The sequence below is a fragment of the Chaetura pelagica genome, unplaced genomic scaffold (genome assembly GCF_000747805.2).
Source record: "Chaetura pelagica isolate M959 unplaced genomic scaffold, ChaPel_1.0 scaffold44, whole genome shotgun sequence".
NCBI lineage: Eukaryota > Metazoa > Chordata > Aves > Apodiformes > Apodidae > Chaetura > Chaetura pelagica.
This window is the reverse complement of record NW_009952883.1, coordinates 13,700-28,750: the sequence shown is the minus strand read 5'-3', so window position 1 is coordinate 28,750 and position 15,051 is coordinate 13,700. Positions and strand designations below refer to the sequence as shown.

Here is a 15,051-nt window from a genome sequence, read left to right as displayed (position 1 = left end):
TCTGTCTTTGTTACACACTTTCATCAAATACCAGTAGACTGGCATCATGTGGTTAGTTCATTTTCCACGTATGCCAATATTTCTAGGCCCATAATCAATTTTCCTGTCTCCTCCAGCTTTCCAATGTCTTTTTCTTAGCTCCTTTGTTTTTAGTGACTGTCAGCATATCACTGGATGATGCTTTTCTCCTTTCTGTTCATTTTCAGCCATTTAGAGCTACAGGCAGACTTTTGTCTTCAAATGTTTTTTGTTATATGATGGGAAAATATGTGTGATAGCAAAGGTGGCAGTTGGTTTTTTGGACCGTTCATTTTGAACATGCCACCCTTACTGAATTTGTAGCAATGGTTTTATAAGACTTTTACTGAAAACAGCAGGCAAAGCCCAGGAACCTCCTAGCGTGCCAAGACCCCAGTGATATTTCTCCAGCATTACCAATTCTTACTGTCAGCTGTTTCTGTTAAAGTATGAAACCTCCTGCTAGGGACCTGTGGACAGGAACATCTGGTAGTATGCTTGGTATTTTTCTACAACATTTCTTCAGATGCCTGAAATCTAAACAATTTAATTTGAATTACAAGGTATAGTCCAGCTTATACACTTAACTAACTGTTTTCTAGACTTGTGAAAATATTAGATGCCAAGGCACCTTATAAAGGAGTTACAATTATATCTACCTCTCCTCTCAAAGTTCTAAAAATATAGAAGTTGCTCTTCAAGATAGAGAAGAAGATGCTGGAAAATAAAATTATTTCCTCGAGAGCACCCTGAAGACCTGTGGCAGGATGACAAACAGAACTTAAATCACAGCAAATATACAGTGTCTACACAACTCTGCCTCTCTCATTAGCCAGGACACATTTTTTTTTGAGCAGAAATAAAGATGTTATGCAAATCTACAAGTCCTCAGAAAACATATTCCATGTCAGATTAGTCAGTTCACAGGCTGGTGGTTCTTGCTGCACCATCCTCCTCAGGAAGAAGGATTCCTTACAGTCCGTCCCTGCTGCCCCATGGGGTCCCTCCCATGGGAGAGAGCCCTCCACAAACCTCTCCTTCATGAGTCCTTCCCACGAGGTTCGGAGCTGCTCCAGCGTGGGCTTCTCACAGTCAAGGGCTGCTTCGGGAGCCGTCACCTTCCTTGATGTATGGTCCCCCATGTCTGAGGATCCAAGTACACGGGCTGCAAGTGCATTCGCCCCTTCTGGTGCCTTCCGGGAATGTTCTACCATATTCCTCCATGAATGCAGCAGGACACCCTGCCATCTCCCCATGGGCTGCAGGGAAACTTCTGCATAGGCCCCTTTTTCCTTGCAACCTCAGGATCTTCACCCTCTCCACTGCTCTCACCTCTCCAGCACAGCTCTTTCTCCCCTGGTTAATCTCTCCTCAAGTCTTACATCAGTTCTTTCGTATGGTAATTGTAGAGGCACATCTATTGTCTTTCTAAGGACCCTGCCTTAGCCACCTGAGCTGGGGTAGCTTTTAGTAGCTTCTTACAGGAGTTACCCCTGGGGCTCCTAGCCTGCTACCAAAACCATGCCAGAACCAAACCAGCACAGTGCTAATCAGCAGTTTTTGCAATAGCATCAGAACAACTGCTTTAACATTATAGAAAGTGGGCCTACTCCATATTTTTTCATTCTTCTGATTAACAGTTATGTGAGACTTGTGTATTATTAATTTTCTTTTAATTCTAATATATTTTAGACTATCTCACAGGTAGTTCAAAATCAGATCTGAGCCAGAGTTTCACCTACCAGGGAGCAAGGTCAGAGCAGGTAACAGAGGGCTTCCAGATGGAGAAGGCCTGCAGCAACTTCCAGTACAGCAGCAGCAGAAGAGCAAACTGTTAATAGGCTCTACAAATGCCTTTTCTTGGCCTCAAGATGAAATACTCCCCTGTGAGCCTCCTGGAGCCTTCAGTGCTCCTGAAGATAGTATTAGTGTCTCACTGGCCTACAAACTTCAGCTACCCTTTCCAGGGGTGTAAGAGGGTTTGAATAAGAAGGCTTTTAGCAGTGCAAAATTAAGGCAAACGTTACTTTACAAAATTCTCATCTTTCTTTGCTGATAGTTGATATAGCAAGATTTGGGGTCATTACTTGAAACATATTTTTCTGCTGTACCTCTTATTCATGACAACAGTCAACGTGAATTATTTATCTTTAAGCTCATTGTGTTTTCATTGACAAGTTATTCCTCCAGGAGACAGCAATTATTTTGGCTCAGAAATTCAGATACATGCCATCATTTCTTACCAGGTTTTTCTTGTAAAATTTCAGAGCAGGCTGCAGGGCCAGCTGGTTCATACTGCTCTCTCATAATTTGCATATCTCTATAGGAACTCACTCTCTGACTTTTTGAATCTTCTTCATTCCTTCAGTTGCATCTGATCAAGGTCACCACAAAGTATTTTGGAGTAAGCCTGGGACACCCTGTCTGCCTGTCTGGTCCCATTTAATCACAAACTAGTGATTTTTCATTTATTACCTGATGCTGAAGTCCAGATATACCATGACTGCTTGATGCATCTGACACTTTGGATGTTGTGCAGAAGGTGGTATTTCAGATGCTGACAATTTCAAATTCCTGTAGTCTCAGCCCTTAGAGGAAATTCAGCTGTAGAGGTGAAAAAGGGATCAAAACCGTAATTTTGACAATGCAAGATACCCTCAAAGGCACTACAGTCTTTTTTGAGATGTGTGACTTTTCCCCCAAGTGATCTGCTCATGTTGTAGTTTACATTACATTTTATTCAAGTTCAAATTTATTAATAGAACAGAGCACACAAGCTAAAATTGTTTGGAGAAGTTGGGCATTAACCTTTTGTAATCACATTCTTACATATACCCTTGCTTGCAGCCTACAATTCCTGCTCCTCTCTTACTCCGAACTTCTTGGGTTTCTTCTGTGTTATCTACTCACTAGTGCCAGTTCAGCAGAGAGTGATGTTGTAAACCAGACCAAAAAACCCTGACCCTAATGACAGGGACCCTCATGAGCAGCTGTGCTCATATAATGCAGTGTAGCAGGCCATCCTGACTTTAAAAAACTCTTTCATGCAGTCCTTATAAAATCTGTGTGGCACTGGTCCCACTACATGTTACCCCCAAATACGTGTAGTAAAACTATCTAAAGAGGAAGAGATTTTTGTGGTCAAAATTGCACCTCCATTTGAAATTTATCATACCTTTCTCACTGCAACAGCAACCTTTTCTTCTCAACTCTGTACTTTCCAATTGCCTCGAGTCCAGAAAATGTGTTTTTGCATCCTAAACTCTGCAATCTTTCATATTCTAGGACACTATTTGAAGTCATTTGTCTATGCAAAATTTTGTCCATAATTTTATTTCAGTCAAAAAGTTGCTTAATAATTTGAGAAAGCTTTCTGCATCTGAATTTCATTTGACACTGAAGATATAAAAACTGTCCAGTGATCTTGCAGATTTATTGCCAATTTCTGTTAGTAAAACATTTTGACATCCTTGAATAAACAGGTTCAGAAACACAACATAAAATAGATGAGGGATTGGATGGTGATTTTAAAATCTCAGAAGCACTGCATGAAGCTGTAGCACAATATACATGAAGACTACTGAATTAAAAAATAAATCCTCCTATTCTTACATTCAGCCAAAAACTCTTTGTTGGATAGATAAAAGCTGGGCAAAGACCCATTCCCCAAGGTGAATGTTGCATTTATAAAAAGGAAAAAAACAGACAAACAAAACAACTGTTATTTTGTAATCTTCTTACATGCTTTTCAGGATTTCTATTTTCTAATTAAAATTAAGTGCTGTTATGAGATTAACATCAGAATGAGGTTAACACCTTCTTGTCACAATAAAAAAGAATATATTAACTGAGAGGTTGTGCATCCAGTTAAGTGTTTCATTGTTTAGTTTATTGACAGGGTTTAAGAACAAGTATTACAACATTATGGAGAACGATCCTTGCTAATGAGCAGAGAGAGAACTCTGTGGCAAACTAAGGAATACACAGAGAGAGAAAAAGAAGCCAGAAAAGATCTCAATCATGCATTTAGCTCTGTTTCTGCTACATCTCCCTATTGTTTTGCTACCTTGTTTTTAAAGAGGTGGGAATCTGTATTATTGCTTTGGCTAATGGCAGGTTCAACAACTTGAAAATTAAGAATACAAAGGCCATTTAGGCTATAAGGACAAAAATTAGGGTAGAAATACCCAATGAATGAAAAAAGCTTGTTAATATCAATTGATCATACCACTCTAATTTGCTAGTTACAGGGGAAAACCCGTGCCATGACTTTGCTATCAAGACAGCCACAGACGGAAGGTAGGGAGTGGAAGTTGTGTGCTGAGGAGAACATCTCTGCAGCCCAGATTGGGAGGCAGTTTTATTTCAGTGTAAACAGTTACACACTCTAATTCTGAAGTCTCTGGTCCACAATGAGATCAAATTCAACACAGAAAAATAAGACTATGTGTTCTTTGCGTCACATGATACAATTTTCAGAAAAGCAAAATAATAAAGAATGAAATATAAATAGGAACAATTTAACACCTCTTTGAAACTGCATGATTTTTGTCACCTCTGGCAAATTGTTATGAATTTTTAGTTAAACATTTAACTGTCACATCTTCCAAAATCATATTAGCATACTCATTTTCAAAGGAAAGAAACATTTGCATCTCAGCATGCCTCCTTAGTGCCTACCAAAACACTTAAAAAATACCAACAGCGTCAACTGTACTCTGCAATCATACTATATTTTTAGGACAATTAGCATACAACAAGTGAGCAGGGATGCCCATAAACTACTTCTGAGCATTTCATGGGACCCTTTGATATAACTTAAGAATCAAGCCATTCAGTGCAGAGGAGCACATGTGGAGCATGTCATGCATTGCCTTGACTGTAATGAGAAAAACAAGGGAGCAGAGGTTTTTGGTGTTGGGTTTGAGAGTGAGGTTGGTTCAAACTTATCTTTTTTTTCTCTACTAAAGGGGAAATGAGTGATTCTTTTTCTAATATTTTCCAGCTGCTGACAACTGTCTTGTCAGGGACTCTGAGGCAGACTGTTCTCTGCTTAGGAATGATAGACATCTCGTACACTTTCTTTATCATCCATGCATGAGATGTAAGCTAAAAGCAGTTAGTCACCTGCCATGCCTTTTCATATCTTCTCACGCCTTTGATTGGTGACCTGTCAAACACCAGCTATGTTCAAAGGTTTCTTTTTAAACTCAGCTCCCCATGTTTAAGTACATTATCAATTATCTGGTGTTTGAAGCAAAGACTTTGTTGTGACAGATCTGGACTTCTATTCATTCCAAGCAGAAGAATTTTGTATGTCTTTAGCAATGAAGGCCTTTTAGCTACTTATTCTCTAGTATTTGAAAAAACACCAAACAAACCAACATTTGATATCATCAATTTAATTAACTTAATCTATCATCCTCTTTGCTGTACAAATGAATATGTCTACAGTATGAAAACACAAAAGCTGGCTTTTAAGAACACATTTTTATGTCTGCATATGAATGCTCAGTTCCTCACTGAGTCATATAAAGTTTTCCAAATTGTAAGATTCTGGTTGGAAGCCATCTAAAGGGACCTTGGCAGGCTTGAGAGATGGGTCCATGTCTACTGTTCCATAAAGACAAATGAAATGTCCTGCACGTGGGCTGGGGCAATCCCAAGCAAAATAACAGGTTGGGTTGAGAATTGTAGAATGTCAGGTTGGAAGGGACTTCAAGGATCATCTGATCCAACCTTTCTAGGTATTAAGATGGTTTCAATGCAATGTCTCAGTGCCTTTTCAAGCTGAGTCTTAAATTGTTCAGTGTTGAGTGGTGTCCACCACTTCCCTGGGGAGACTTCCAAAGTCTAACTATTGTCACAGTGAAATTTTCTTCTGATGTTCCATGAGGATGTCCCCAGGATTACCTTTCACCAATTACCCCTTATGTTTTCCGTGTGAATCCTTATAAAAAAGGAGTCCCCATCCACTTGGTAACCACACCCTAAGTACTGGATCATAGCAATAAGATCTCCCCTAAGCCTTCTTTTCTCTATGCTGAACAAACTTAGCCTTCCCTCATATGGCAGGCTTGCCATTCCTTTGTTCATCTTTGTGGCTGTTCTTTGGACTCTCCAGCCTGTTTGCATGTTTGTTTTTTTTAACAGTGGGGACCAGAGCTGAACACAGTTTTCTAGGTGTGGTCTGACAAGTGCTGAGTAGAGTGGGATGGTGCTTTCTTTATCTCTGCTGGTGATGCCCTTGCTGATGCAGCCCATCATCCTGTTGGCTTTCTTTGCTCCTGCAGCACAGTGTTCAATCATGTTAACCTTCTCCACCAGGACCCCCAGGTCTCTTTTCACAGGGCTGCTCCCCAGCTGGGTAGATCCTGATCTGAACTGCACTCCTGAGTTATGTTTTCCAGGTGTAAGACCTTGTACCTGTCCTTGGTGAACTTCATAAGGTTCTTGTTAGCTCACTCTTCCAGCCTGTCCAGGTCCTCCTGGAGGGTGGTTCTCCCTTCCGAAGGGTCTACTTCCCCACTCAACTTGGCATCATCTGCTTAATTGAGAAAAGTGGATTGAGGACACCCCTGAGGAAAAAGACTTAGGGGTGTTGGTTGATGAGCAGCTCAACATGAGCCATCAATATGTGCTTGCAGCCCAAAAAGCCAACTATATTGTGAGCTGCCCCTCTACTCCACTCTGGTGAGACCCTATCTGGAGTACTGTCTCCAGTTCTAGAACATTCAAGTGAGGACATGGAGGCATTGGAGTGAGTTGAGAGGAAGGCCATGAAGATGATCAGAGGGTTGGAGCACCTTTCCTATGAAGACAGGCTGAGAGAGTTGAGGTTGTTCAGCCTGAAGAAGAGAAGGCTCTTGGAAGACCTCATATCAGCCTTTCATTACCTGAAGGGGACCTACAGGAAAGCTGGGGAGGTAAATTTTACAAGGGCATGTAGCAAGAGAACTAGGGTCAATGGATTTAAACTAGAAGAGCTGAGATTTATGTTAGGCATTAGGAAGAAATTCTTTCCTATGAGAATGGTGAGACACTGGCACAGGCTACCCAGGGAAGTTGTGGCTGCCCTGGAAGTGTTTAAGACCAAGTTGGATGGGGCTTTGAGAAACCTGATTTAGTGGGAGATTTCTCTGCCCATGCAGGGGTGTTGCAACTAAATGACCTTTAAGGTCCCTTCCAACCCAAACCATTCTATGATGCTCTGCAAAAAATATTCCTTGCTTTTAATAGATTATTACATGAAATTTAGGTATTAATGATCACATAGACACCTAACAACTGTCTACCTTTAAAAAAAGCCTGTTTTAACATTTATTTACTGTGTACTTTATGTTCCTGATGAATGCTGGAAATGCTTTTGTTTCCTATCTTAAGATAGTTAAAAATATTTTCTCCCTTGAAATTGAGTTAAATTCAAGATACATTAACAAAAATATGTGGAAATAACTTACCAAATACCCAGTCATTCCTAGCTCAATAAATCATTATTTCCTAGTAAACTGAGAAAACTACATCAAAGAGAGTCTATGATGATCAGCCTCCTTACTAACATTTAAATAGTTTAGGTCTTGAAAAGTTACTAAGTATTCTATCGTGTCTAACAAGCAAACGTTCTTAAATTTAGTAATAATGAATGCATTTATACATAGTATAGTCACTTTATTAAATCAGGCAGATTTCTGTTCCTTGTCATGACATTGCTCACTGCCTAGTGCCAATACAGCATTCCTTTAAAGTTATCCCAGAATAATAGAATCATAGAATAGTTTGGGTTTGAAAGGACCTTAAAGATCATCTAGTACCTGCCCCATGCATGGGCAGGAACACCTTCCATTAAATCAGTTATGAAGTTATGAAGTTGTGCTAATTTTATTACTTTCTCTTTTGGTTTTGGTAATTTTTTAAAAATGTGCTTCTTTCTGAGAGTAAACTAAGCTCAGTAATGGGCATATTTAAGCTCTTTACTTGGTTAAGTCTTTACAGATAATTTAGAGATTCAACAGTTTGTAAGTTTTGTGTATAGCATGGTATTTTTTTTCTTGCAGCCTACCCAAATTGGGTGGAGAAACTGAATGATACTCAGTTAGACAGTGGAGATCAGCTCCGATGGGAATGCAAAGCCACCGGAAAGCCAAGGCCCACATATCGTTGGCTAAAAAATGGAGTTCCTCTCTGGCCACAGGTACATTAGACGAGGAGTCACCAGTATGTTGCATGTTTCTCCTTCTCTTCAGATAAAATCAGTTTAAAAAGTACTTCAGAAATGACTAGGTTTTGTGTTCGTTTCTGAAGTGTTAGTATACAGACAGATTTTCTATGTGTGTCCCCTCTGAACCCCCTCAAGCAGCGAAAAATTGCATTCATTGGTATTTCTCTGTAGTTCAGAAATACATGGGAGAGTGCACCTTCTGAGCTGTGTCTGCAACATCATCTGCCTTTGAACTATAGTGTACATCTAAACAATCTTGTCAGTTTAATTTTTTTTTTCTTTTAGATAATGGTATTATGCTGTTTGCATTTTTTTTCTGTCAAAAAAGGTAGCAATGACTCAGACAAGTGCTTCATATCCTGTATCAGATTCCTTTGCATTTTTCCCAATCTTAACATTTTGTTATTTGCAGATTTTATTTTATATAATTCTACTCTTCAAAACACTAGTAGGCTAATTATAGAGCCACAATGAATATTATATTTGCATCAGTTTTTTAACTTCATTCAATCTCTGTAAGTAACAGAATTCACCCTGAAGACCATTAAAATGCTTCATGTAAGACTCCTGGAATGTTAAGTCTTCAACTACAGTCACTTGATATGTTTTGAAATAGATCTAGATAAAATTCTCTTTTCCTTTTAAAAGACCACTCATGGCATGACCTGCCTTTTATTTCACTTTGTTTCCTCTCACACAATGACCAGCACATGTGGGTTTTTGCCCATCACCTTTCCATTTTTTGTAGTCTCAAATTATTTAGAGTACAAATAACTTCTAAATTTATTTCATTCATTTTATTATTTATTTTTTTTTTTAATTAAAGCTGTTCAATTCTGAAAGAAAATGTCTCAATTTGTAAATAAACTCACAGAATGGATAAAAGATGGAATGTCACTGAATGTTGCCTCTATCTGTGAACATCAACCAACTATACAAACAATGATCAAGAGAACATAAACACAGCTTTTTAAGCTGTGAAGAATTGAAAATAGGGTTATATGCTTTTACTTTATCCATTTCTACCTTTTTAGATGAAGCTATTAGTCCTGAAATTGAAGCAATTTAAATATCTGTACTTTTTGGTTTTCTGATTTTCCAAGCTATTAGTTGCACCAGACTCTGAAAAACTTCAAATATAAATTTAAACAGGGGACTTAAAACAGAGAGAAATTTTTACACAGTTTCTTCTGCATTCTCGCTTTAATCTTTATTGATTTTTAATTAAAGCTACAACAACTGTAACAATGAAATCTAGAGATGTTTTATAGCAGTTTAAATTAGTCGTTATACAGTTCCACAAACTACACATTTCCATAGACAACTATTAATTCCTTCTTCTTCCTGCTGTGGTAATGATTTTATTTTAGTGGACCTTTCAAATAAGAAATCTGCACTGGTAATGAAGGAGATTAGACCCTTTCATTCTTACTCATGCAAGCAATCTTTTATATCTATATTTATGAAAATAATATAATGACTGAAACCAAACATTTGCTAGAAATTTTGTTATCAGGTATGTTACATCAGTAACTGATTTCTTACCTCATTGAAGTTCCTAGGATGAAATGGGTGGAAAAAACATGTACACATCATAGCAGAGAAACAACCAAACAGAAGAAGGGGGAAAAAAAGAAAAAAAAAAAAAAAAAAAAAGCCAGCCTTAGAAATAGTGAACTTGCACTGAAAAATATTTACCTTTAACTATTTTTGGAGGTTTTTTTGCCTTCTGCCGTTTTGCCTTCTTGCTAATCCTTGTATAACAAAAAAAAAAAAAGTTAATCAAAAAACATTTGTTGCTCGGTTTTATTTTAGCTTTAGAATGTCTTTTATGCCTTTGCCTTAAGCTAATAGCACAGCAAACTTCCAGTGCCTGTTTGCTTTCATAGATTTTTATTATTATTATTCCATTACAGAACAGAATTGAGATGGTTAATGGTGTTCTGATGATCCACAATGTCAATCTCTCAGATGCTGGCATGTATCAGTGCTTAGCAGAAAACAAGTATGGTACCACTTATGCCAGTGCCGAGCTAAAGATTTTAGGTGAGTATTATCGGAAAAGAGCAGGCTGTTCATTTTTTCCCTTTCGTAATTACATTTGTTCTTGTTCTGTTATGATAAGAAACAGCTTCTGCCAGTCCAAACTTAGCAGAGCAGATAAAATTTGGTTTCTTTTTCTTATTATTATTCATGTGTGAGTGGTTCCTTTGTTGCCCAAGCAGCACAAGTCCTTCGGTTGACAGAAAATGTTTATTTAATAAATTACTGACTCCATTACATTTTATTATTATTGCTCACATACAGCTATTTCAGTTCAAATACATGCAAACATAGTTTTTACTCCTTTAAAAATAAATGCAGAAGAAACCTAAAGAAAGTAAATATTTTTAAATTTAGTAATTTTGAATTTTTTTTTATGGAATCATTATTTATACCAAGGCCATTATTCAAAGGTAATTAAAAATGATCTTAGTTTTAAAGGTGTAAAAAAATTCCAAAGAAGTCACCAGAGCTGACTGAATACAGGAAATTATGTTTCAATTAGTATAATCCACAGTAAAATAAAAATACTACACAATGCTACCAGGAAATATAATAAAAATTTAATTAGTGAAAAGCTGAAGTTAATGAAGAAAATCTTGATGCATGTCTTTTCAACACAAATTTTCATCAAAACAATCTGTGGTTGCGCACAATGGGACAGTAGTGATAAAAGTGAGGTTTAAGTGAGACAGACTTGCGGGGTCTCATGATCTCTATTACAGGATAATATAGGCGGAAGACAGCCGTCTGTCAAAGTAATTCAATGGCCATATCAGTGATTACAGGTCTCTGCACTACTCAAAACTTGCAAATTTCAAAACCTGCATCTGGGCATCAAACTTGTAAACTCTCAAAAAAAAAATAAAGCTGAAGTTACTGAAATAATATACTACATTTGAGCTATTGATTCTTCTGGAAAATAAACTATCTAGTACATTTCCACTATTTCCTAGCTGGCCAATATTAGAATTTCACTGATAACTCTAAAAAATAATTCTATCTAGCCATAAATTTAAACCCACAGTGGTTGGTTCTTTCCATCATTTTCCTTTATTTGTGATTCAGACAGTGAAGGGATCCCTGTTGATTACAGTGTTCTCCTGCTCTGTTTTTTATATCTATTATATAATAAGTATGCCTATTATATCAGGTAGTTGTACACTTTCTGTGATGTTCTCTAATATTGGAAATGGCCATTATATGTTGCTGCAGTGAAATCCACCTTTCATTTTGTCACTCTAGAAATTGTACCCCTGTTAAATTTTAACCATAATGTTACATTAAAGAAGCAGTTGAGTTTAATTTTCTGGATTACTAAAGGGAAAAGAACTTAATAAATTGTCCAGATAAATGTATCTGGTATGAAAATTACCCAAAATAATGGTAGGAAATTCCTATATATTTGAGGCAATGGTGTGTAATATATTCCTTTATGTGTAGCTGAGAAGTGGGGGTGGGCTTCATTTTTGCAAAACTCGTTTAAAAATTAACAGTGTAACAATTAACTCTAGAGAGTGCATTTTGGATAGCTATGGAGTTTATACTTCATTTTGAATTCATTACTTCTAACCAGTTACCTACGTTATAAAAAAAAAAAATTAAAGGTTTATCTAAATGAACTATAGCATTTAATTTCTAAACCTGTTGGATTTCATAAACAATCTTTGTTAATATGTTGTCATGAAGGAAAAGTCACTAATTCATTACTGGATTAAGTTACAGACCTGCCATCTAGTTTTGGCTGCTGATTTTAAATATTTGGTAAAATTCCACCCAATCTGTAGTATAATATTTTCCAAGCGAAAAATTGAGATTCTGACCCCAAAACCAAATATATTATTGTAATCTTCTGTTGGAACATAATGAAACAGGAAGATGTGATTGATCCTTGTAGAGTTAATGTACCTTTTTAAACTTTTTTTATTATTTTTTTTATATATCAGCTTCAGCTCCCACGTTCCCACTAAATCAAATGAGGAAAACAATAATTATTACCAAAGGCCAGGAAGTTGTCATTGAGTGCAAACCAGAAGCCTCTCCAAAGCCAACTATCACTTGGAAGAAAGGAGATAAAGCACTAAAGGAAAGTAAGAGGTCAGAAGTCTGTTCAGTAAACTAAATACTGTGTTTGTGTATTTGATTCTGTGATAAAACACAAGTGACAAGAACATGCATTTTTTTCTTGTATGGGTATGGCATAGGTATTTTGTCAAGCTGATTTGTCTGACAGTAGAGACATTATTGTTTCTACAATATTGAAATGAAAAATCTTAAAATTGTTCAGAGATGCAGACAGCTGAAAATAAGTTATTGTTTTTGGTTTTTTCTCTATTTTCGGTTACTTGTTTCAAAAAGGCTTCAGTTAAACAGTTTAACAGAATATGTTTGACTAAATAAGTTTTGTCCAGCTCTGTATGTTAAACATATTTTAAGCAGTGCAGGTTAAATGCCAGATGTAATTGGGCTTTACAAGATTGTACACTAGAATAGATTTGTCACCTTGCAAATGGTCTTTAAGTACACAGAGCAATTTTATCTTCTTTCTGGTAATATATGTGAAAGAACCACTTAAAGTGACTTGTATGGCATTAGTCAAAAAGATAAAAGCAAGTCCTTTTTTGTTCATTTGTGCAATACTGATGAAAGCAAGAGAGTACATCTGTCCTCATTAGCTGCAAAAGCTATTTCATTCAGGTGAGTTTTATTTTCCTCTCATGCCATTTCTTTTGTTCTGAGGAGGAAAAACGAGTAACTTTTCATGCCATATTGGTTCTTTGGGTCGAGTGAAACAGCACAGGTGTGAATTGCATTGTCCTTATTGACAAGATATAACAGAACAATATTACAAAGATGCTGATAATATCAAATGTTCTGAGACTGATGCCTCTATGCTGTAGCTACACAGCTAACTGTTTTCATTACGTGATCTTTTCCTCTTATCTCCAAGAAAACTCATTATAGTTTCTCTGATCTCCACGTGTAAATCCCATTTTAATCTAAGACCAGTAAAGCATTTTGGCAATTACTTGATGTCTGTCCAAACGTAACCTAACTCTGAAGTTAAAACCTCCCTCATACAAATATGATCTGGAGGTACATTTTTTGTATTTGCAGCTTTTGATATTTGCTTATTTTGACAGAGACCGGAGCAGGAAATGATGAAACATGGAACGTAAAAAGCTGATTGAACTATTTCAAATCTTTGAAGGTCTTGGGGTGTTTTCAGCTTAATTTTTAGTCAGCTGTTCAGGGAGTGTCTTGTGTCATACAGGGGAGTTCCCCTAGTTCTACTGTTTATAGGCAGCTGGGGGTGAAAGGAATATCAATTTCAAGGGAAGTCAGTTCTTCCTCTACTTACGGTATGCTTTAAACAGGAATAAGAGACTGTTTGTAGAGGAGAAGGGGAAACATACCCTTATTTTGGTAGAGGAAGAGTAAATCTCTGGAGGTAGCATGTGTGTTTCTGTGTTTTGGGCACTCTGAGAAAGAACCATTGGAAGGGAACTGTGTAAAACATTTTTTAAAACGGAATAATCTGACATGATGGGCACATCTCTAAAAACGGGTTCTCTTTATACACTGCTGATAATAATCCCAGCTAAAAGCAATTAGAAACTTCCATATGATGAGTTTTTAAAAACATTCTGATTAAATAATGAGCAAGGACAAGGATAGAACAGCAGAAAACTTAAGTTATAGATCAGGAGGAAATTCTTTAGTGTGAGGGTAGTGAGACACTAAAACAGGCTGTGCACAGATGTTGTGGAAGCTCCATCCCTGTGATTCTGTGATTCTATTATTTTTTTTTCTTTTCTTTTCTGACAAAGTTTATTCCTCTTCTAGAATGCTTGTACCAAGTGCATGTTGTCTTAGTGTATTTGCTAAGACTTAGTATGTCTGCCTGCCCAGAAAAGTAATTTGCTCCTTTTAGGTACATTTGTTAGAAAAGTTTCAATACAACAGGGACCGTCTCCTCTACAAAGAATAAAAAATTCCAGTTAACTTGTGGATCTGCTATCATTTACCTCTTCCAAGTTGTATTGCTTCCTTAGGTGTTCCTCCATACAACCAGAAGTTGGTTGACAGAAGTGCTTCAAGTGACATTTCCATTTGTAACTGAGCAGAAGGCTGATTTTTTTTTTTCCTGTGGGGCCCATGGCCGGGTACAGTTCTTGCTGTAGCCATTGACTCTCTAGTTCCTGGAATTTAATGCAGTTTGAAAGCCTAAAATGATCCAGATTCAGTGAAAAAGCTAAATCCACTCACTTAGCAACATAACTGTGGAAGAAATCTTCATGAGCTCCATCTCTTGGTCTGTTTTTGCCTTTGAACAAATGATCCAACACAAGGTCTCCATATTAACAGTCTTATCTATGCTAAATTTTATCTCCCTGATCAGGAATTATTATTCTGAGTAGTGAGATCACTAGATTCTACTCGATCTATATATTATGACTTAACTGGGCTCTGAATGAGTGGCAATTCTACAAGATACAGCAAGAAAATTAGAATATTCACAATTACTTGCTGACAAAAGGTATAATTGTGAATGCCGTAATCTCATGTTTTAAATTTTATGGAATTACTTCTACTGAAACATACTTATTTAATAAAGATTCCAAAGTAATCACAATTCATTCTATAAATCAGCTGTAAAGATCAAGACCTGGTGCAAAAACCACATTTTAATGAAATAAAATATGTGGTACTGCAGATTTACTATGCAGAAGATTAGAACTTCCAAAGAACAAGGCATAGTCTGGGAAGCT

The 15,051-nt window shown here is 36.9% G+C and overlaps 1 protein-coding gene across 1 annotated transcript in view; it reads left to right on the top strand.

Annotated features, from left to right (window-relative positions):
• Positions 1–12,376, top strand: part of LOC104386771 (contactin-5-like) — a gene marked incomplete at its 3' end in the record, with an annotated part of 128,413 nt that extends 116,037 nt beyond the window's left edge. The window contains exons 9-11 of the mRNA XM_009995426.1: positions 8,073–8,209; positions 10,153–10,282; positions 12,226–12,376. Of these exons, the coding sequence (XP_009993728.1) occupies positions 8,073–8,209; positions 10,153–10,282; positions 12,226–12,376 (418 nt within the window). The remainder of the gene's footprint in view (positions 1–8,072; positions 8,210–10,152; positions 10,283–12,225) is intronic.
• Positions 12,377–15,051: the final 2,675 nt, after the last annotated feature.